The sequence below is a fragment of the Simochromis diagramma genome, unplaced genomic scaffold (genome assembly GCF_900408965.1).
Source record: "Simochromis diagramma unplaced genomic scaffold, fSimDia1.1 OVJJ01000141.1, whole genome shotgun sequence".
In the NCBI taxonomy this organism is placed as follows: Eukaryota; Metazoa; Chordata; class Actinopteri; order Cichliformes; family Cichlidae; genus Simochromis; species Simochromis diagramma.
The window spans coordinates 233,511-254,538 of record NW_024387350.1 but is presented as its reverse complement, the minus strand read 5'-3'; the positions used below and the strand labels follow the sequence as shown (position 1 = coordinate 254,538).

The 21,028-nt window shown below is 41.0% G+C and overlaps 2 protein-coding genes and 1 pseudogene across 2 annotated transcripts; all 3 read left to right on the top strand.

The window, feature by feature from the left end:
* The first annotated feature begins 149 nt into the window (after positions 1 to 149).
* LOC120718470 (stonustoxin subunit alpha-like) lies at positions 150 to 1,581 on the top strand. Its single transcript, XM_040007016.1, has one exon. It carries the CDS (start codon positions 151 to 153, stop codon positions 775 to 777), a length of 627 nt encoding a protein of 208 aa, XP_039862950.1. The 5' UTR covers position 150; the 3' UTR covers positions 778 to 1,581.
* Positions 1,582 to 1,601: 20 nt separating this feature from the next.
* Positions 1,602 to 6,636, top strand: LOC120718469 (annotated as a pseudogene).
* A 2,599-nt stretch (positions 6,637 to 9,235) lies between these two features.
* LOC120718463 (tripartite motif-containing protein 16-like) lies at positions 9,236 to 19,823 on the top strand. The gene is made up of 2 exons (XM_040007009.1): positions 9,236 to 9,773; positions 16,862 to 19,823. The coding sequence occupies exon 2, from the start codon at positions 17,012 to 17,014 to the stop codon at positions 18,683 to 18,685; it is 1,674 nt and encodes a 557-aa protein (XP_039862943.1). The 5' UTR covers positions 9,236 to 9,773; positions 16,862 to 17,011; the 3' UTR covers positions 18,686 to 19,823.
* Positions 19,824 to 21,028: the final 1,205 nt, after the last annotated feature.

The following is a 21,028-nucleotide window of genomic DNA, read 5'->3' as shown; positions in this document are numbered from 1 at the left end:
CCTTCCTCCTTTCAGGGTGGAGCCTGCTGGTGTCCGATGGTTGAGACCAGGTCTGAGGAAGTGTAAGTGCGTTTTTAATGTGATTCATGAAAACAAAGCAGCACACATTCAACCATCTTCAAACTGTCACATCACTCATTCACCTCTCTGATGTCAGAAGTCATCATAGTGTCAATCAATCAACAGATGATAACAATAACTGCAACTGGATTGTGTTTGTTCTCTCCATCAGATTCCTGTCAACTCACAATAGATACAAACACAGTACACACAAACCTCAAACTGTCTGACAACAAAAGAAAGGTGACACATGTGGAGGAGGTTCATTTATATCCTGATCATCCAGACAGATTTGATGTTCATCCTCAGCTGCTGTGTAGAAATGGCCTGACTGGCCGCTGTTACTGGGAGGTTGAGTGGAAAGGAGATGTTGACATATCAGTGACTTATAGAAAAATCCGAAGGAAAAGTGGCAGTGATAACTGTTCATTTGGGTGGAATGATCAATCCTGGAGTCTCAGCTGCTCCGATGATGGTTACTCTGTCTGTCACAATAACAGAGAAACATCCATATCATCCTCCTCCTTCTCCTCCTCCTCAGTCTCTAACAGAGTAGCAGTGTATGTGGACTGTCCTGCTGGCACTCTGTCCTTCTACAGAGTCTCCTCTGACACCCTGATCCACCTCCATACCTTCAACACCACATTCACAGAACCTCTTTGTCCTGGATTTAGAGTGTGGTTTCCTGGTTCCTCAGTGTTTGTTTGCAGAGAATAATCTAAAGAGTGTACTCGTGCCTCTTTAGAGAAACACTTTGACTGTTGAACAGATAGTCTGTACATGTCTGTCTGTTTCACTCAGAAACACGTTTTCAGATTCATGGATAAAGATGGAAGCTTTGATTATTCCAGGATCCACATGTTTTTCTGTTGTTTTTCTTTTTCCACTCAAAGCTTCACACTGAATATCAGTATGTTGTGTTTCTCTGAAGCTCAGTTCACAACCAGCTCCTCTGCATTTTCAACAAATATGAACTCATTAAAAATAATCTGCTGTGATATCAAAAATGAATTCAGTTTAAGGTAGAATGTTATTTTATATTTCTTAGATATTAAATATGAAATGGTAACTCACGTGAGCCACCTTAAAATCACTATAGTCTGTGATAGGAACTGATGTCATTAGCAAACAGGATGTTAGCCAGTGAATTTGAGGAGACGGACTGTGCTCAGCTAGTTAAATCCAGCAACATCCACTTACATCTTATGCCTTTTGTGGCTGCCGTCATCAGCGGTTATGCAGTTTTAAGGTAATTTCATGGTTTTAAGTTATAATAAATACATTAAGAATACTTTATTTTTAATAAATCAGATTGTAATGTACAGTGGTCCTTCGTTTATTGTGGGTGTTATGTTCTAAAAATAACCCGCAATAGTTGAAGTCTGCAAAGTAGCCAACTTAATTTTTTACAATTATTATAGATGTTTTAAGGCTGTAAAACCCGTCACTACACACTTTATACACTTTTCTCACACAGGCATGAACATTTTCACTTTTCTCTCTTGTTTAGACACTCTCAAAGTTCAAACCTTTGTAGAAAAATAAGTCCAGTATTATAAAATAAAACCAAAAATAAAACCCTCTTTTCTGGTCCAGAACATGGGAATAGAGCACCTGCGAGAGAATTCAACATCAATTAATCATTAATAAATCAATGAATCAGAAGTTCAAGATTTTGTGCGACAGCTATCTTCCTCTGCCTTTTGGGTGCTACCGCAGGTGCCTTTGATGGTGCAAAACGTGTTGGGGAGAAAAGTACAGAAATTTAGACTTACACTGCAAGCTATCAATGTAGCGATTCCGTACTGTACAGGAGAGACAGGAGGAGATTGACAATGGTCTACAGCTGATCAGGACACAGAACACAATGCGTTGTAAAAAAACAAACAAACATTTTACGCTAGGTGACAAATCGTCAACATATTATGTTTTCGGGCACCCAACACGTTCCTACATGATGACATTGGAAACTGAGGACATATGAGAACCGTTTGGAGTCAATCTACACATGCGTCGGGATGTTACGCCTCAGGAGTGAGAATGGGCTCAGAATTGCACACAAAAAAATCCGCAAAACAGCAAGGCTGCAGAAGTTGAACCACGTTATAGCAAGGGACCACTGTATACATTGTTGGGTTTATATTTAAAGGATGTTTCCAGGGTGAAACCAATGTTCAGTCTGTTATTTGGGGTTGACAATATTTTCAGTTACACGCCACTCTCGGTATATTTTAGGAGGATATGCTGACTTGTAATAAAAAGTAGTTAATATATTTTCATCGTTTTATCTGTACATGGTGAATATGTAAAAGTGATTATGCCTTGTACTGTATGGTGCAGTTTCACCTTCCCCTGTGTCATTAAACCTGTGAACAGATGGAATCGTGTCATCAGTCTTAATGTAAGGAAGGAGTTTAGCTGACTGCCAAATCATAGCAGAGCCAGTAGAGAATCCAAATGTTTGATTTCTCTTTCTTGTGATTTTTTTTTTTTTTTTTAACCAACCTCTCCAAGTACGCTCATTGGTTCTGAAATAGGAAAAGACAGAAGCTCTTAAAATGAGAGCAAATGCAGATTTGCATGGTTTTTTCTTTTATTTTCTCTCTAGCCCCTTAAAACAGAATGCCTTATTAAGTCATGGAGCATCTACACTAACATCTCCTAGAACTGTTCATTGATGGTGATTTGTGGCCCTCTGCGGATGAGAAGCTGAACTGCATGATGTCAGTTTAAAGGCAAGTCTACCACACATCTGTTTGACCGTCACCAGTTAATCTGTGACACGAGTTAATCTGCCGGCATTGTGGCTCGTCTGGAAAAGCAGGTGTATCGATAGACATGATAGGTTTATATAAACATGCGCTTTTAAGCTCTAATGACTCAAATGAAAGCTAGTTCAGATAATGTTTCAAAAGACCTACCCAGTGTTACAAAGTGGACTGACTTCCACAGTAAATACTGCTGTGTGCAGACAGGGGACAGGTGTGCAGCTCACACCAGAATACAGTTTGTGGGGTTCATCTTGACTTGTGCAAGCATGTTTGTTTGTTTAAAAATGTTTATGCACCATCTCTCTCTCCAGCAGGTGGCAGTGACATCTTCTTTATAAATGTAATACTTCAGTTGAGGCTTTTAAAGCAGATTGACAACTTATTGTATATATAAAAAAAGATGACACCTTTCCCCCCTGCAGATATAGATCTCACGTGGCACTCATCTGTACTACTTTCAGCCATTTTAGTCTTTTTTTTTTTGTTTCTAGAAAATATTCAGGGATTTTAAGAGACAAGGACAAAGAAAGAAAAACGATATAAATAAAAACATCAATTAGAAAGAAGCTCCAGCCTTTGATTTTTTTTAAAGTGAGAGGGGTAACAGACTTCAGAGGGGACCTTGACATTGTCATGGGAACTGTCTTTTTTCCCCACCACATTTGCACAGGTTACTCAGAGACAGCCACCTGCTGGTTGTTGGAATTTGCCCCAGGATTCTGCAAACAGTGTAATAGTAAAAAAAAAAAATATATAGGAGGGGTCATATATGGTGCATATAAGGATCCGAGCCCAGAGCGTACCTTGAGAGATGGTTTTTGGCACAAACCTGAGATTTGTAATAGGGTGGTGGGAAAGTTCCTGATTTAAATCCTGGCTGAGGCCTTTCTGTGTGGAGTTACGATGTTTCTTCCATGTTAATCAGTCCAAAGACATGCATGTTAGGTGTATGTGAGGCAAATTAATACTTGAAGTGTACAGAATAAAATGCTGTATACATTTTTAAGATAATAAGATTATAAAAGCAACCGAGTTGCCATTTCACTGAGTGTGGGAAATGCATACCACAGATTTAAGGTTTCTTACCACTGCTTTGAATACACAGACTAGTTTGTAATAATTTTAATATTTTTTTTGCTCCGTTAATTCATATTTAATTAAACCTGATCATTATAGATGAGGAGAATCTTTTAATACAGCAGTGAGAACAGTGTTTATAAGTTGTGCTTTCAGTGAAATGTATTCAAACGATTAAGACTGTTGTGTTTTCATGTTTAAGTTAAACACAATGTTGTGTGATAGTAGATGTTTTTCTGCTCCCTGCTCTGAAGCATTAACTAATATTTCATCTGTGGTGGAATTTTCTGTTAATAAAATCTGCAACACAATCAGCTGTGAAATTACTGCATGCAGGAGAGCAAACACAGACATCAAACAGTTATACAATCAGGAGAGCTTTAAAACAGAAGTGGAGCTTCCACTCCTTTATGCATTCCAACGAAGAGGGAAGGAAGTCATAAACTGATCATAACACACGTCACGCGGCTCGCTATGAAACCTAATGGAACAATGGGTATGCTGTTTCATGCCTTTGGCGTTATCAGCAGCTGCAGAGGGAGTTGTTTTCTTCAACTACTGAGGCTTAAATAAGTTCATCTAGTTTTAGAAACTTCCACTGAACAGTCTATTACAGTGTTTCAGTGTTTCATTTGCATAAGTATTTAACACTTTAAACAAGAAAAATGGAAATTTTCCATTAGAGATCACTGGTTTAGTAATGAGATGAAGCTGAAAGCCATCAAATTCTGTTTATCTTGTCCGGCCTCTTACTGCGAGAAACATTTCCAACCTCACAATGATGCAGCTCCATTAAAGAAACACAAGCTGGTGGCCCCCTCCAAGAAGCTCCAGGAGAACATCTGCTCTCGTCATGATGAGGTGATGAAGATTTTCTGTCGTACTGATCAGCAGAGTATCTGTTATCTCTGCACAACGGATGAACATAAAGGCCATGAAACAGTCCCAGCTGCAGCAGAAAGGACTGAGAAGCAGAAGGAGCTCGAGGTGAGACGACTAAACATCCAGCAGAGAATCCAGGAGCGAGAGAAAGATGTGAAGCTGCTTCAACAGGAGGTGGAGGCCATCAATGGCTCTGCTGATAAAGCAGTGGAGGACAGTGAGAAGATGTTCACTGAGCTGATCCGTCTCATCCAGAAAAGAAGCTCTGATGTGAAGCAGCAGGTCAGATCCCAGCAGGAAACTGAAGTGAGTCGAGTCAAAGAGCTTCAGGAGAAGCTGGAGCAGGAGATCGCTGAGCTGAAGAGGAAAGACGGCGAGCTGGAGCAGCTCTCACACACAGAGGATCACAACCAGTTTCTACACAACTACTGTCACCACCAGAGCCAAAGACCAGAGTTGGATTCTTAAAAATCACACTGGATCCAAACACAGCATACAGACAGCTTTTGTTATCTAAAGGAAATCGAGAAGCTATGGTATATTACGATCAAGAGTCTTACACTAGTAATCCAGACAGATTCACTGTGTTTAGACAGGTCCTGAGTAGAGAGAGTCTGACTGGACGTTGTTACTTGGAAGTGAAGTGGTGTGGGATAGGAATTCCTGTAGTAGTCGCATACAAGAATATCAGCAGAGTCGGGATGTCAGATGAATGTGGATTTGGATGGAATGATAAATCTTGGGCATTACGTTGTGACATGAAAGTTGCTTTCGAGCCAACGTGTTATACATTTTGGCACAAGAAAATCAAAACCTCTCCAATGGGAGATTGAGAGACCAGTGTCGGAGTGTTAAAGAACAGCTTTGAAATTCTCATGAGTTTTTCGCTGTCTTTCTATGACATCTCTGAAACCATATCTCTCCTCCACAAAGTCCAGACCACATTCACTCAGCCGCTCTATGCTGTTTTTTTTTTTATTATGACAATGACACTGCAGAGTTCATTAAACTAAAATAGACAGAAGTCATTAAGGGACGCCTGTTAACAAGTGTGTTTTAGTTTCCAGTTTTCTTTGGTCTTCATCACTGTTGTCCTTTTTCTTCTCTGCACAGAGATCACCTTTGTGACTACACGTTATTTCTTGATTTGTATTTTCTGAACTTGTGTTTTGTTAACTTAATCATGTAAGAATTATTTGAATTTGTTTAGAAAGTATATTCTCTCTTGCTTTCTTGTTCCTGGAGGAAAAAAACATTATATCACATTTGAAGCAGGGGGTGATTACAATGACTGTTAAAACAACCACTACTCACAGAAAACTGGCCACATGTTTACATTTACAAAGCTTTCAGATTCTAAGAATTGCTCTTAGTCACCAACTTATAAGAAAACTTAAGCGTTCTAAGAATTATCCTTCAAAGGAAGAAAAGATAGGTTATTCAGAACAAATTGTAAAGTGTAAAATGACTGAAGAGTTTCTTAAAGAATTTAGAAAGAAAGAGAAGGAAAAGTGTAGTACAAAAAGACATCAGAAATGCCTGTTTTGGCACGTTGGCCTGAAAAGTCATACCCAATGTTTCTATTTACTCTATATTTAATACTATTAAATAATCAGTTTTCTCAACTGTGCCTTATTGTCCACATTCTGGAAATGTGGACTGGAAACTCCCCTGCCTCCCCTCCAGAGATCTGCACCTATTAACAGACTCTTAACTTTCACATTCACAGATCAAAATGACGCTCTTTAATCATTTTAGAGCAGTTTGTCATTTCAATCAAATACATGGAAAATGAATAGCTACACGGAGTCTTCTTTGAAATCTAAAAAACAATGTATGACAGTGGTTAAATAAAGTCTGGAAGCAAGGGCGTAGATTTGGTTTTGGCGTTGGTGGGGACCGAACTCTGCCCTGTTTCTTTTTTTTTCCTTTTTGTCTTTGCTGCTTGACCAACAAAAAAAAAAAAAAAAGGAGAAATATACTTGCCTACATATGCTATTCTACATGCTTTTAAACCATTTAAAATTACAATTCATAGTTTTATGTGAATTATATAATGTTAAATTACTATTAAACAAATGACTGACTAAGTATTTTAGGCTTTAGTTTACTTCAGCCATATTCCATATAAATCAATTATCATACAAAAATAAAAAAAGCTTCAAATACAGTCATGACAATAAATGAATATGACTTTAAGGACTTAACATCATTACTTCAGTTATACTACACCAACATCTGTTATACTTTGGCACTAAGGGAACACTTATTGACCTGGTGGTTTTTGTCCAACTAAGATTACCACAAAGTAAAAGATCTCTCAGCAAAATTATGCAACATTTTAGGCACTATTGCCTCGATCAAATCAGTGAGCTGGGATTTTTTAGTCTCAACATGAACTACTGTTACAGCAACAGACATGGACTACATGTCCCACACAACAACTCAATGTCCACTATGTGAAGGAGCCACACACATGCCTGCTCCTCTCGTTAACTGAGATAAACTGCTGGCATATTTGTTTTACATCTATACTGTCCAGTCTCTCCTGGTGGACATGGCATACATCAGGATTGTTTAATCTCATTTGAGTCATTGTTGACCTTAGCCATCTTTTTAGTCTTGTGAGAGCACTGAAGCTTCTTTCAGCCTCAGTACATGCGTTTTATCCTCAGATTAAAATTATTATTGTGTGCTTGATGTGCCTCACCTTTGGCCCTGGCTCTTCCCCTCTGACTGCACTAGGACATATTGCTACCTGATAAAATAACACATGGATTCGTGCCATATAAAAAGTGAGACATGTCAATTCAGATTCTTTGTCAAATATACACTAATGAAACAATTTACATCAGCAGCCTAACAATTGTCATGATAATAAATACTAGTTAATCTATAGCACCAAATCATCAGTCAGTCACCTGTGACCTCGCCTCTTCACCTCTGTCCGAGCTACAACATGGCAGAGCTGCCTCTGTCACCTGATGAATAACAGTGAGCCATTCCACATACATGCAGTCACACATGTGCTTCAAATACAGTCATGAACCATCAAGTCATCATCCAACTTCACCTGTGATCTTGTGTCACCAAAGCCTAGCATAGCCTGTAACGTTATTATGACGGACACATTGTATGAGTGAACTTGACTTTAAGTGACTTACAGGTTTCTTTGAAAAACACTTTCTTATATCCAGGTTCTTCCTCTTTGCTACCGTCCTCCTCTCCTCCTGGCAGCGCCGGTTTGCCGCTGCTAAAACTAAACAGAGCTCCTTGAAAGGCTCAGCCAATCACATTGGCCATATTTGTCACATGACGTAGGACTCCAGTAGAGGACGTAATTTAACTCTTTCTGCTCCGCTGGGTGAATGAGACGCTGACACATCGTTTTTTCTTTCTATCGGGTTTGTTTTTCTTTACTCGAATAGATCAAATTATTGGTGGGGACAATTCAATAATCGCTGGACATGTCCCTTCCGTCCATGCCAAATCTACGCCCTTGTCTGGAAGGAATAAAACCCGCTGCTGCACGCCTACTGTTTATTCTCCCCGAGCTTCCTCCCTCACTCTGCTGTCGGTAAGTTGTGATGTGCTCTTAGTTTATGAGTAGTTTTTTTTTTGCTGGATAACCCATTGCAGTTGTAGCTTTTAGTGCATACTATCTACCGCTAATGTAATTGTGCCACCTTGCAGTTCCATGTCGGTGTTTTTTGTGTGCATAGGGCGATTTTTTTTTTTCACGTACACACCCGGCTTGGAGCGAATCTCCATCCACTTTATCCCATCAATGACCTGCAGCCGGAGGCGATCAGTGTTGCCAACTTAGCGACTTTGTCGCTATATTTAGCGAGTTTTCAGACCCCCTTAGCGACTTTTTTTTTCTAAAAAGCGACTAGCGACAAATCTGGCGACTTTTTCTGGTATTATTGGAGACTTATTTATGACGAATTTTTAACGTGAAAATACGTATCGCTCTTACTCTCAACAAGCAGGGGTGCTGCCTCACCCGTGCCAAAGCGCTCACAGGTGGAGGATAGTCCTCCTCCAGCTGCTATCAGGGCATGAGACGTTCACACCTGTGCGTCCAAACGGCAAATGAATCGCGCATGGGCGAAGCCGCTGCTCCCGCACTGACTGTAACGCAGTCACTTCTTCTTTTACTGTTATGCTGTTTTGTGGATCACAAGGTTTAAAGCTACTTATAAACACACACAGAGTAACTCCACCAGAGTGCCAGTTTCGGGTCACTTTTGCCGGTCCAGGCCCGGATAAACGAGCAGGGTTGGAATTGTGACATTAAAAAAACCCAATAATTGCTAAAAGAAATTTAATTTGTAGTTCTAAATAAATTCTAACTGCATTTAGGACGTTTTTACTCACTTTATGTCTCTTCCACGATGTTATTTTTCTCTCCAACAACGTAAGTTACAATTACATTAGCATGACCAATTATGCAAATTAGGCGATGACGTCATTTGGCGACTTCTAGCGACTTTTTGGATAGCCAACAGCGATTTTCCTTACTGAGGAGTTGGCAACACTGGAGGCGATGCGTAGTATGAGATATGGGCAGACCGTTAAAATCCACAAGGTAATTGTAGCATTTTAAAATGACTTCATAGGGACACAAATATAAGTCTCTCCGATCACATAAGTCTGGCTTCAATCCACATGAGTACAGACTGAGTCATTCTTAACTTTATTAACCCTTGCTTTCAGAAGGAGGAAAATCATGAGAAAAGTAATGTTTTGGTAATGGCTTTCTTAACACCTCTGTTAGCTTTAAAACATGCTGGTTGCAACGCTGTTTTACGTTCCTTATTGAAATATACTGGCTGAGTGTGTGTAAATAAATATGTGCATTGACAGCCTGGATTTGTTCTCGCTCCTCCCAATCTATTGAGCGTGCATCGGTAGTGACTTGTGTGGACTTTGTGCAGCCAAATATCCCAGAATACATCGCAGAGGAGAGCTGCTAAAACTGTGAGTAAAGTTTGAAATATGACCGTTTTTGTGACACAGACTAGTTTAAAATAGTCTCTAATAAACCTGAGGAATCTAAGAAACCTTAATTGTGTACTTTTACAACAAATTCATAATATGAGTTGTTACTGACAGAGGAAAGGGGAGTGACAGATTCATTTCAGTAATATTTGATACAGGGGTTAAAAAAAAAAATAGATGGAAGCTTGTTTCTGTCTTTTTTAATACACACACTATATATATATATATATATATATATATATATATATATATATATATATATATATATATATATATATATATATATATAAAAAATCTCAATCATACACTAGGGGTGCAACGATTCACTGTTCGGTATTTTTTCGATACAAAAAAATGTTCATGCCTTTTTAATTTGTCATTTATTAAAATTATAAATATATATTTTAACTCAAATATACAGTTTTTACATTTAATCTTTCTGAACCAACAAAATAATAAAAAAAATTGTCCCCTGTATCTCTAAACTCTGCTTTCTCTAAGGAAGAGATGCCAGTGTGTGCAGGGTTAGATTTGGTGGATGTTGGTTCATATATGGTGTCTGTGAACGCAGCATGAACATTCACCCCTCCCTTAGCTGTTAATCAGAGGTTGGTTATAAGGAGCAGCTGTGGTCCACTCTTGAGCTCTGGCAACTTGCACTCGTTCCTGTTCAAGGTGGCAAAGATCACATGCTGTTAAGTATTTCTATGAGAATGGGGGGGAAAACAGGACAATTACTGGCTAGACAACTTAGACGGCTAGAAAATCAAAGTGTGATCATGGCAATTAAAAAACATGATAAATTGATGACATCATCTTGGGATATTAATGCTGTTTTCAAATTGTTTTATGAGGATCTCTATACTTCTGAGATCACGGCTAGTATAGAAGAATTGGAATCCTCTTTTGATAAATTAACAATACCAAAAGTTCTTCTGGAAGAAAAGGGCTGATTGGAGGCACCTATAAGAGAGGCAGAAGTTAAAAAAGCCATTAATGCAATGAAAACTGGGAAGTCACGAGGTGTAGATGGCTTTACAGCCGAATATTATCAAAAGTTTAAAGATATACTTGCCCCATTTTTAACTGAAGTATTCCAGGAAGCTTTCCAATATGGCACACTTCCTGAAAGTTTCAATCAAGCTATTATAAAACTCTTGTCAAAAGATGATAAAGATTTAACTGACCCAACCAATTTTAGACCTATTAGTTTAATAAATGTGGATTATAAAATACTGTCAAAGATCTTGGCAGCAAAACTGGAGACAGTGTTGCCACAGATTGTTCACAAAGACCAAGTGGGGTTTATTAAGCATCAATCATCAGCTGATAACATGAGGAGATTATTACATCTTATGTGGGCTAATAAAAATAACCCAAAACCGGTAGTAATAATTTCGCTTGACGCACAGAAAGCTTTTGACAGGGTTGAATGGAGTTTTTTTTTTTTTTTTATTCACCGCATTGTCAAAATTTGGAATTCGTGATAATTTTTGTAGATGGGTTAAGACACTCTATTCAGGGCCGAAAGCCTCTGTTCTCACCAATGGACTGATGTCCCCTTTTTTTTTTTTTTTTTTTTTTTTTTTTTAATATTTCCAGGTCTACCCGTCAGGGTTGTAGTCTTAGTCTCTTGTTCACTATCCTTTTGGAACCCCTGGCTATTAAAATTAGGGAAGTATTGTGGGTGTGAACAGAGGGGGGAGAGAACATAAATTATTTCTATATGCAGACGATATTTTGGTGGTGTGTCAGGACCCTACTAATTCTATAACAAAATTGCTAAATGTTATTGGTGAATTCTCTAAGATATCAGGCTACAAAATTAACTGGCATAAGTCGGAGGCAATGCCAATATCTCAAACATGTATTGCTAATTCCTTGTCAGCTTTCAATTTCAATGTGTTAGAAAAAGGGATAAAATACTTAGGAATAACACTTAATCCGAATGTCGATGATATTATGAATGATAATGTAGGAAAACTACTAACTAGGATTAAAACTAATTTGGAGAAATGGGGTAAGCTGCACTTGACATTATGGTGCAAAGTAAATACAATAAAGATGGTAGTAGCTCCTCTGATCGATTATTTCATTGGAATGATACCAATTTGTATTTCACCACAAATATTCATAAGATATGATAATATGATAAAACACTTTGTTTGGGATGGTGGTAGACCGCAGATTAATCTTGGTAGACTGTACCAACCGAGAAAAGAAGGTTTATCCCTACCCAACATAAAACAGTACAGCATCTCATTTGAGATGTTCAAGCTGTGTAAACACTGGGCAGCAATACATTCAGACCTAGACTGGGTTCTAATGGAACGTGAACTGGTCTTTCCATTCACTCCCATTGAGGTGTTGGCTCAAAAACCGGACAATAAAGGGAATAGAGTAGATAACCCTATTTTAAAGTTTTCAAAAATGGTGTGGCAAGAGGTTCACAAGAGCTGTAATCTCTCCTCATACTTTCAAAAATATGCACCCCTGTGGCACAACCCAAAAATAAAAATAGGTAAACAATTTATTGGCCACAGTGGCACAAAAAAGGCATAAGATTAATAAGTGATTTATATGACGATAACATGTTTATGTCCTTCAATGATTTGACAGTAAAGTTTAATTTGGAAGGACCTGGCCATTTTTTGGCGATATTTACAAATGAGAGACTGTCTGAAAGATAAAATAAAATTGTCTCAGGAGAAAAATGTCATAGAGAATTTTTGTTGTACTTCCACCCTTTACTGCAAAGGCATCAAAATGGTATCATTTATGTCACTGGGTTAAAAACAACAGATGTAAAAGTCTTAAAAGGGCTTTGGAAAAAGATCTGGATTGTTCCTTCGATGAGGGAACATGGGATTCAGTTATTTCTGAAAATGGGTTCTACAATAGGGAAGCTAGAGGCAAATGTATTCAATATAAAATTCTCAATAGGTACTATTATACACCAACGAGGTGCCAAAGTTAGACAAAGCAGGCTTTAGAGTGTTAAACACTGGGATTGTGACGCGTGTTCGTCTCATTTTAACACTTTGGAAAGACCCTCGGACTCCAACCCTAAAAAAGTGGAAGGAGAAAATGACTGAAAATGCCGCATGTGAGAAAATTCTGGGAAGGACAGAGGACAGAGACTCTAACAGAACAATGGGACAAGTTTTTTTTTGTTTATATGGGCCTACAACATGAAGAAAATGTGAGATACAGTATGTATTAAGAATTAACTGTGTGTGCAACAGTTTATCTATTTATTTAGTTAGTTATTTATTTTATTTTAGTTATATATTTATTTATTTTTCTTCACTGAGTGTGGTTTTTTTTGTTGTTGTTTTGGGTTATGGTATGGTTTTCTTAATTGTTCAAAATAATAAAGAACTTTAATTTAAAAAAAAAAAAAAAAAAAAAAAAAGTATTGCAGACCGGATTCATTTCCCCAGGCTGAATGGGGATAATTGTTAAAAGGTGATAAATAGGATCCTCATGCATTATTTACAATTTGGTGTATAGTAGGGTGGACCCTGGATGACTGTTTTCCCTCTTTTGTTACAGGCTGTCTTGTTGTAGCCTTGTTGTTGCTTTGCGGGCCTTGATTGAGGAGATCCTCACTGTATTCCTTCTATGGTCTGACTATATCCTCAGTTGAGGTCAGCAGCACACCAGCTGCACTATGTACTGTGTGTGTTGAATGCTGCTTCCCTTTCCTGAGTATACTAACCATAATCAAAGCCAAAATCACTTTGAGGCTCACCAAAAGACTTTGTTTCATGACCTAGCCAAATTCCTTCCACACCTAGGTTTTTGCTTCAGCTACTGCCAGGGCCACTCTCCACTTGTCCTGCAAGTCTTTCTGCCTCTGGAGTCCCACAAGCTAACTAAGTTTGTGGGACTCATTCAACTTGATGACTCCCTTCAGCACTTCTCCATTACTTGGTTTGGAGAAAACTGCCACAACAGATATTTAACACCTGCGCTGAGATTCGTTTATCTTTTACCCAGAGATCTATAAGGCGTAGAAGTCCAAGAACAGAACAGCACTTAATTCTAGGGCTGCACGATTAATCGTTAGAAAATCTCGATTCATACTTATGTGTGATCTCATTTCCAAATGACAACGATTTATAAAAAAAAAAAAAAATCCGGGACGTAATCTGCATGAAAACAAGCGCTCACTCTTCCTGCTCAACAAATGACAAGGGCGGAGCCTTATACCATGTGATACAGAAGCTGTGCCGTGTGATGCTGAAATTAGCAGGGAAAAAACAACGGAGAGCACGTCAGGGATGACGAGAAAGTGACAGGAGAAAATCCGTCCCGGTCAACCACCCAAACATCAATAACGGGAACCTTATACAGCGCTTCCCTATACACGTCGAACTCCCGCAGGCACAAAGAAATTACGGAGGCCATCACTTATCACCTGACCAAAGATATGGCTCCCATCAACACTGTGCAAAACGAGGGATTTAGGAAAATGATCAACACCCTAGACAAACGCTACACAGTGCCGTCCCGCAACTATTTTTCTATTGTTGCACTACCTGCTCTATACACGCAGTGTCGAGCAACGGTGGAGACGGAATTTCAAGCAGTACAACATTTTGCGGCAACAACAAAACGTGAGACATTTGTTGTTTTTATGTTTATTTATTGTTTTTATGTTCAGTCTCAACTGTTACGAAGTTGATGTGCAGTTAATAAGTGCAATAAATATTTATACTGGAAAAGAAAATCGTGAGAGAATCGTGATCTCAATTCTAAGCCAAAAAATCGTGATTCTCATTTTATGCAAAATCGTGCAGCCCTACTTAATTCCACACTGGGCATTCTGGTTCTTCTAGCTATTGCCCTCAGGTTTTACCATCATTGCCCATGGGAGTGTTGTGGTCCCCAAGCAGAACACTGAAGTCCTCAGATGGGATACTATGGCGTGAATAAGGCACAGCAGGACCAGCTCTCTGCTGGCAGCCGCACATACATCACACCACAATCCTTTACCAACCCCTGACTCCCCGTGTTTTAACAGACGGGTGTGATTGCGGATGCCATGCAGGTGCGTCCGCACGGCACCACTGACCATGCCTCACTACAGACACTATCCAGCACCCCACCCACTGACTTCCAGAGGGTGATGAACTCTGAATTGTCTTTCTGCACAAATACACAAACAAGTCAAGATCTATTTCCTGACACACAGAGAAGCAGGGAAGCAACCCCCTCCTCTATTTGCAGGCTTCAAACTTACTTGATACCAAGAATGGACCCACCAGGGCATTCACCTCTAAATGCTATCTGATCCACATTGCACCACACTTGTACAGCACCTCCGAGGTAGGGATGGGTATCGTTTAGGTTTTATCCGATACCAGTACCAAACCGGTACTTTTGAAATGGTGCCGGTGTTTAAACTGTGCTCGAACCGGTGCTTAAAGAATAGAGAACACAGACTTTGTCCAAAAACCTCTCATCTTCAGCTGTTTTTTTTTTTTTTTTTGTTGTTGTTGTTTTTTTTTTTTGTAAAAAGATAAAAAAAAACATTGTAAAAAGATAGCAATGTTATGTAACAAGGGAGCATCTGCCATCAAACAAGAAGACAGCCTCATGTAACTACGACTGTTTGCTAGTTCACCTTACATGCATTAATGTAATAATGTGGTTAGCATACTCAACGTAAATTACACACGGACAACATTAAGTTACCCGCCCAGAGAAGAACGGCTGCTGCTGCCATCATCATCCGTCATCATTTCTGCTACAATGGCAGGGCTAGGGGCCAGGACTCTCCTCTTCGGGTTTTTGGGGGATGTTGCAAACTCCGGGTCCGATAACAGGTAACCCACCTGCAGTAGATGTGCTCGGTGTGAGGTCTTGCAGCAAGCTATCAAATATGGCGCATTTCTCGGCTTTTAACAAAATGCTATACGTCGCCAACACACTGAGGAGATTAGGGGCTGCAGATGGGTGTTACACCACCTCCCTCAAAAAGGTTCTTCTAGGACCCCTAAAATAAATTAAAACCCACTCTGAAGCTTTCTGGTCATTGATCCCCAAACCTGAAAGAAAAGTAAAAGCTAGCAGAAGCTCAGCATTCACATTACTATAGTTCGCATCTTTAAGCATGGATGCCCCTGCATGAGGATTTGAAGTTGCCACACCGAACGTACAAAAACTAATATGACCCAACACAAAGGAGGACAACAGTCAAACCCAAAATGATTACTTGACCTGCTACAACACAAAACAAAAGTATCAGCTGTTAAATATAAACACTTCACTGCATTCTTCTGATTCCTCATCCAATGGAAGACAACACACACACACACACACTGCTCAGTAGACCATTTCACACTATTCTCTTACACAATCACTTCTAGAAGGGAGATGCGTCCTGCATAACACGTTGCTGCAGATCTCAAAATGGTGACGGAAACTTGACAGTTTTAATACCGGGCACCCCATTCCTGTCTAAACAACAGCATTTCACCAAGTTTCCACTAGAAGATAGTTCCCTGTTATCTACTGTTCTGCAGGCAAACGTGGGCGGGAGTCTACAACTGAAGGACATGTATTCTAATGCCTTTATTATTCTGGGCTGTGTCCACTTAGTACTACAATATATGATTATATGGCATTTTGATTAATATGAGATTAATATAAGGCACAGTATTAAAGCACTTCAGGTAATATCAGTTTAACACAAAAGATAATAACCACAACCAAGTGATCTGTTGTCTCCACCACACAGGTGGTCACATACCACAAGTTACTTTAATCTCCAAAGTTCAGTAAAGCAAGCATGCTAGTGACCAACCACAAATGGAGAGCTATGGCCACACAATGATCACAACAAGGCTGAATCACCACCCCACATTGTTATTGCCATCACCTGGCCAACAACACTCACAAGTGTTCCAACTAAAGTAGCCAAATTCTCCACAACACTAAAGGTCACAGCACAAAACACTCACCACCTCATTTGGCATCCATCAACACTGATATATTAGATGCAAACACAACATAGTGATAGAATGACCCATGTTTCTCTTTCTCTCACTGTCCTTTAGATCTGCAGTTTGAAGATGACTGAAACCAACGTGGTGATACACAAAACTTCACAAGCTTCATTCACCACTGAAACACTTCACCTATGAACTCAAACTAGGTTACCATCTACAAAATAAATGCTCACACACCTACTGTCACTGAGAGGATAAATGGCACAGCAAGGAGTTCAAGTGGATCGAGAAACCATCACTTGTTCAATCTGTTTGGATCTACTGAAGGATCCGGTGGCTATTCCCTGTGGACACAGCTACTGCATGAACTGTATTAAATCTCACTTTGATGAAGAGGACAGGAAGGGAACCCACAGCTGCCCTCAGTGCAGGAAGATTTTCATACCAAGGCCTGTCCTGGTTAAAAACATTGTGTTAGCAGATTTAGTGGAGCAGCTGAAGAAGACTGGACTCCAAGCTGCTCCAGCTGATCACTGCTATGCTGGACCTGAAGATGTGGCCTGTGATGTCTGCACTGGGAGGAAGCTGAAAGCCATCAAGTCCTGTCTGGTATGTTTAGCCTCTTACTGTGAGAAACACCTCCAACCTCACTATGATGCAGCTCCATTAAAGAAACACAAGCTAGTGGCCCCCTCCAAGAAGCTCCAGGAGAACATCTGCTCTCGTCATGATGAGGTGATGAAGATTTTCTGTCGTACTGATCAGCAGAGTATCTGTTATCTCTGCACAATGGATGAACATAAAGGCCATGAAACAGTCCCAGCTGCAGCAGAAAGGACTGAGAAGCAGAAGGAGCTCGAGGTGAGACGACTAAACATCCAGCAGAGAGTCCAGGAGCGAGAGAAAGATGTGAAGCTGCTTCAACAGGAGGTGGAGGCCATCAATGGCTCTGCTGATAAAGCAGTGGAGGACAGTGAGAAGATGTTCACTGAGCTGATCCGTCTCCTCCAGAAAAGAAGCTCTGATGTGAAGCAGCAGGTCAGATCCCAGCAGGAAACTGAAGTGAGTCGAGTCAAAGAGCTTCAGGAGAAGCTGGAGCAGGAGATCGCTGAGCTGAAGAGGAAAGACAGCGAGCTGGAGCAGTTCGCATACACAGAGGATCACAACCATTTTATACACAACTACCCCTCACTGTCAGCACTCAGTGAGTCTACACACTCATCCAGCATCAATATTCGTCCTCTGAGCTACTTTGAGGATGTGACAGCAGCTGTGTCAGAGACCAGAGATAAACTACAGGACATTCTGAGAGAGGAATGGACAAACATCTCACTGACAGTCACTGAAGTGGATGTTTTACTGTCACTACCAGCGCCAAAGACCAGACCTGAATTCTTAAAATATTCATGTGAAATCACACTGGATCCAAACACAGCAAACAGATATCTGTTATTGTCTGAAGGAAACAGAAAAGTAACAGTAACAAAACAACCATTACATTCTGAACATTCAGATAGATTTACCTTTTGGTATCAGGTCCTGAGTAGAGAGAGTTTGACTGGACGTTGTTACTATGAGGTGGAGTGGAGTGGGAAAGCGGGAATTTATGTAGCAGTTGCTTACAAAAATATCAGTAGAGTAGGGCGCTCAGATGAAAGTGGATTTGGATGGAATGACAAATCCTGGGCTTTAAGTTGTAAAACAGAGCGTTATCAGTTTTTGTACAACAAAAACAAAACTCGCCTCTCAGGTCCTCGGTCCTCCAGAGTAGGAGTGTACCTGGATCACAGTGCAGGTATTCTGTCTTTCTACAGCGTCTCTGAAACCATGACTCTCCTCCACAAAGTTCGGGCCACATTCACTCAGCCGCTCTATGCCGGACTTTTTCTTTTTGACTGTGGTGTTACTGGCGAGTTTAGTAAACTTAAATAGAAGGCTTTTTTGGTTTTAACCTTGTTAATCATGTTATGTCTACATGAAGACTGCATGCTGTTTTGGGACCAAATATTATGTTGAAGCAGATGCTTTGAGTTCTTCTGAAATGATGTGATGGTATAGTTTATCTGGTATAGTGTGCTACAGCTGCACTCTTTACAACACTGTCAGCATTTACTGCAAGCATGTGTGTCAATATATGCATTACAACTAAGTAGACAGTAGTAAAGTGACTTCATAATACTCAACAAACCATGGTTCTCTCCTCAACTCCAACATCTTCGTAAGGCCGAGGAGGATGCCTACACAAGTGGTGACAGGGCCCTGTACAAGCAGGCCAGGAACACACTGACCGGGGTGAAAGCAGCTGAAAGGATCTACTCCCAGAAGCTGAAAGAACAGCTCTCAGCCAACAACCCTGCGTCAGTGTAGAGGGGCCTGCTGGAAATCACCAAATACAGACGTCCCCCACCCCCTGTTGAAGCAAACAAAGACCTTGCCAATGAGTTGAATACATTCTAATGCAGGTTTGAGACGGACAGACTCCCACACCTCACCCTCCCCTCCCCAGAGACATTTTTTCAGACATTGACCCCCCAACACCTTCCCACCTCACGTTCCCCAATGCAGAATCAACGTCCACCACCACCCTCCCCAATGCAGAATCAACGACCACCACCACCCTCCCCAATCCAGATGCAACGACCACCACCACCCTCCCCAACCCAGACTCAACAACTACCATCACCCTCCCCAATCGTGTCTCAACGACCTTCATCACTGCTCTCACCCCCCTTTCCTTCTCCCTGAAACTCAGAATACACACTCAGGATGTGAGCTGACTGTTTCAGAAACAGAAGTCCAGGAAAGCCCCCGGACCAGACGGTGTTTCACCCTCCTGCCTCAAAACCTGTGCTGAACAGCTGGCTCCCATCTTTACTCACATCTTCAAAAGATCCCTGGAGTTGTGTGAAATTCCCTCCTCCTTCAAACACTCCACCATCATCCCGGTCCCCCAAGAAACCCACCATTACAGGACTGAATGACTACAGACCTGTCGCCTTGACGTCTGTGGTCATGAAATCCTTCGAACGACTGGTGTTAGCCCATCTGAAGGACATTACAGGCCACCAGTTGGACCCTCTGCAGTTTGCCTACCTGGCAAACAGGTCGGTGGATGATGCAGTGAACATGGGGCTGCATTACATCCTGCAACACCTCGACCACCTGGGAACTTATGCCAGGGTCCTGTTTGTGGACTTTAGTTCAGCTTTGAACACCATCGTGCCTGAACATTTCTCCTCCAAACTCTCCCAGCTCAGCGTGTCACCAGCTATCTGTCAGTGGATCACCAGCTTCCTGACAGACAGGAAGCAGCAAGTGAGGCTGGGGGAGATCACCTCTGAAACTCGGTCCCTCAGTATTGATGCCCCTCAAGGATGTGTACTCTCACCACTATTGTTCTCCCTCTACACCAATGACTGCACCTCCAAGAACTCTGCTGTTAAACTCCCAAAGTTTGCAGATGACACCACTGTCATTGGCCTCATTCAGGATGGTGATGAGTCTGCATACCGGCAGGAAGTTGAGCGGCTGGTACTCTGGTGCAGTCAGCACAATCTGGAGCTGAACATGCTTAAGACTGTAGAGATGACAGTGGACGTCAGGAGACATCCCTCAACACTGCTCCCCCTCACCATATCAGACAGCCCGGTGTCGACTGTGGAGATCTTAAAGTTCCTGGGTACCACCATCTCCCAGGACCTGAAGTGGGAGACCAACATCAACTCCATCCTCAAAAAGACCCAGCAGAGGATGTACTTCCTGAGACAACTGGGGAAATACAGTCTTCCACAGGAGCTGCTGATCCAGTTCTACACTGCAGTCATTTACTGTCCTGTGCTCCTCCATCACAGTCTGGTATGGAGCAGCCATCAAACAGGACAGGCGCAGACTGCAGCAGACTGTACGGGCAGCAGAAAAGGTCATCGGCACCCCCTAGCCCTCCATCCAGAACCTATACCTCTCAAGAACCAGGAACGGGCAGGGAAAATCATCACAGACCCCTCACACCCTGGACACAGACTTTTTGACCTACTGCCCTCTGGCAGACGGTACAGAAGCCTGCAGACCAGGACCACCCAACATAGGAACAGTTTCTTTCCCCTCGCCATCTCCCTCCTGAACAGTTGAATTGTCACACTGCTCCCACTGCCAGAGTGCAACTGCACCTTATGTGCATTCTGTGGTATTCATTTCACTTTGTTTCACTTCTGTCATCCTGTATTTTATGTATTATTTATGGTTGGTTTACACAGCTTTGTGTATGCATGTGTACAT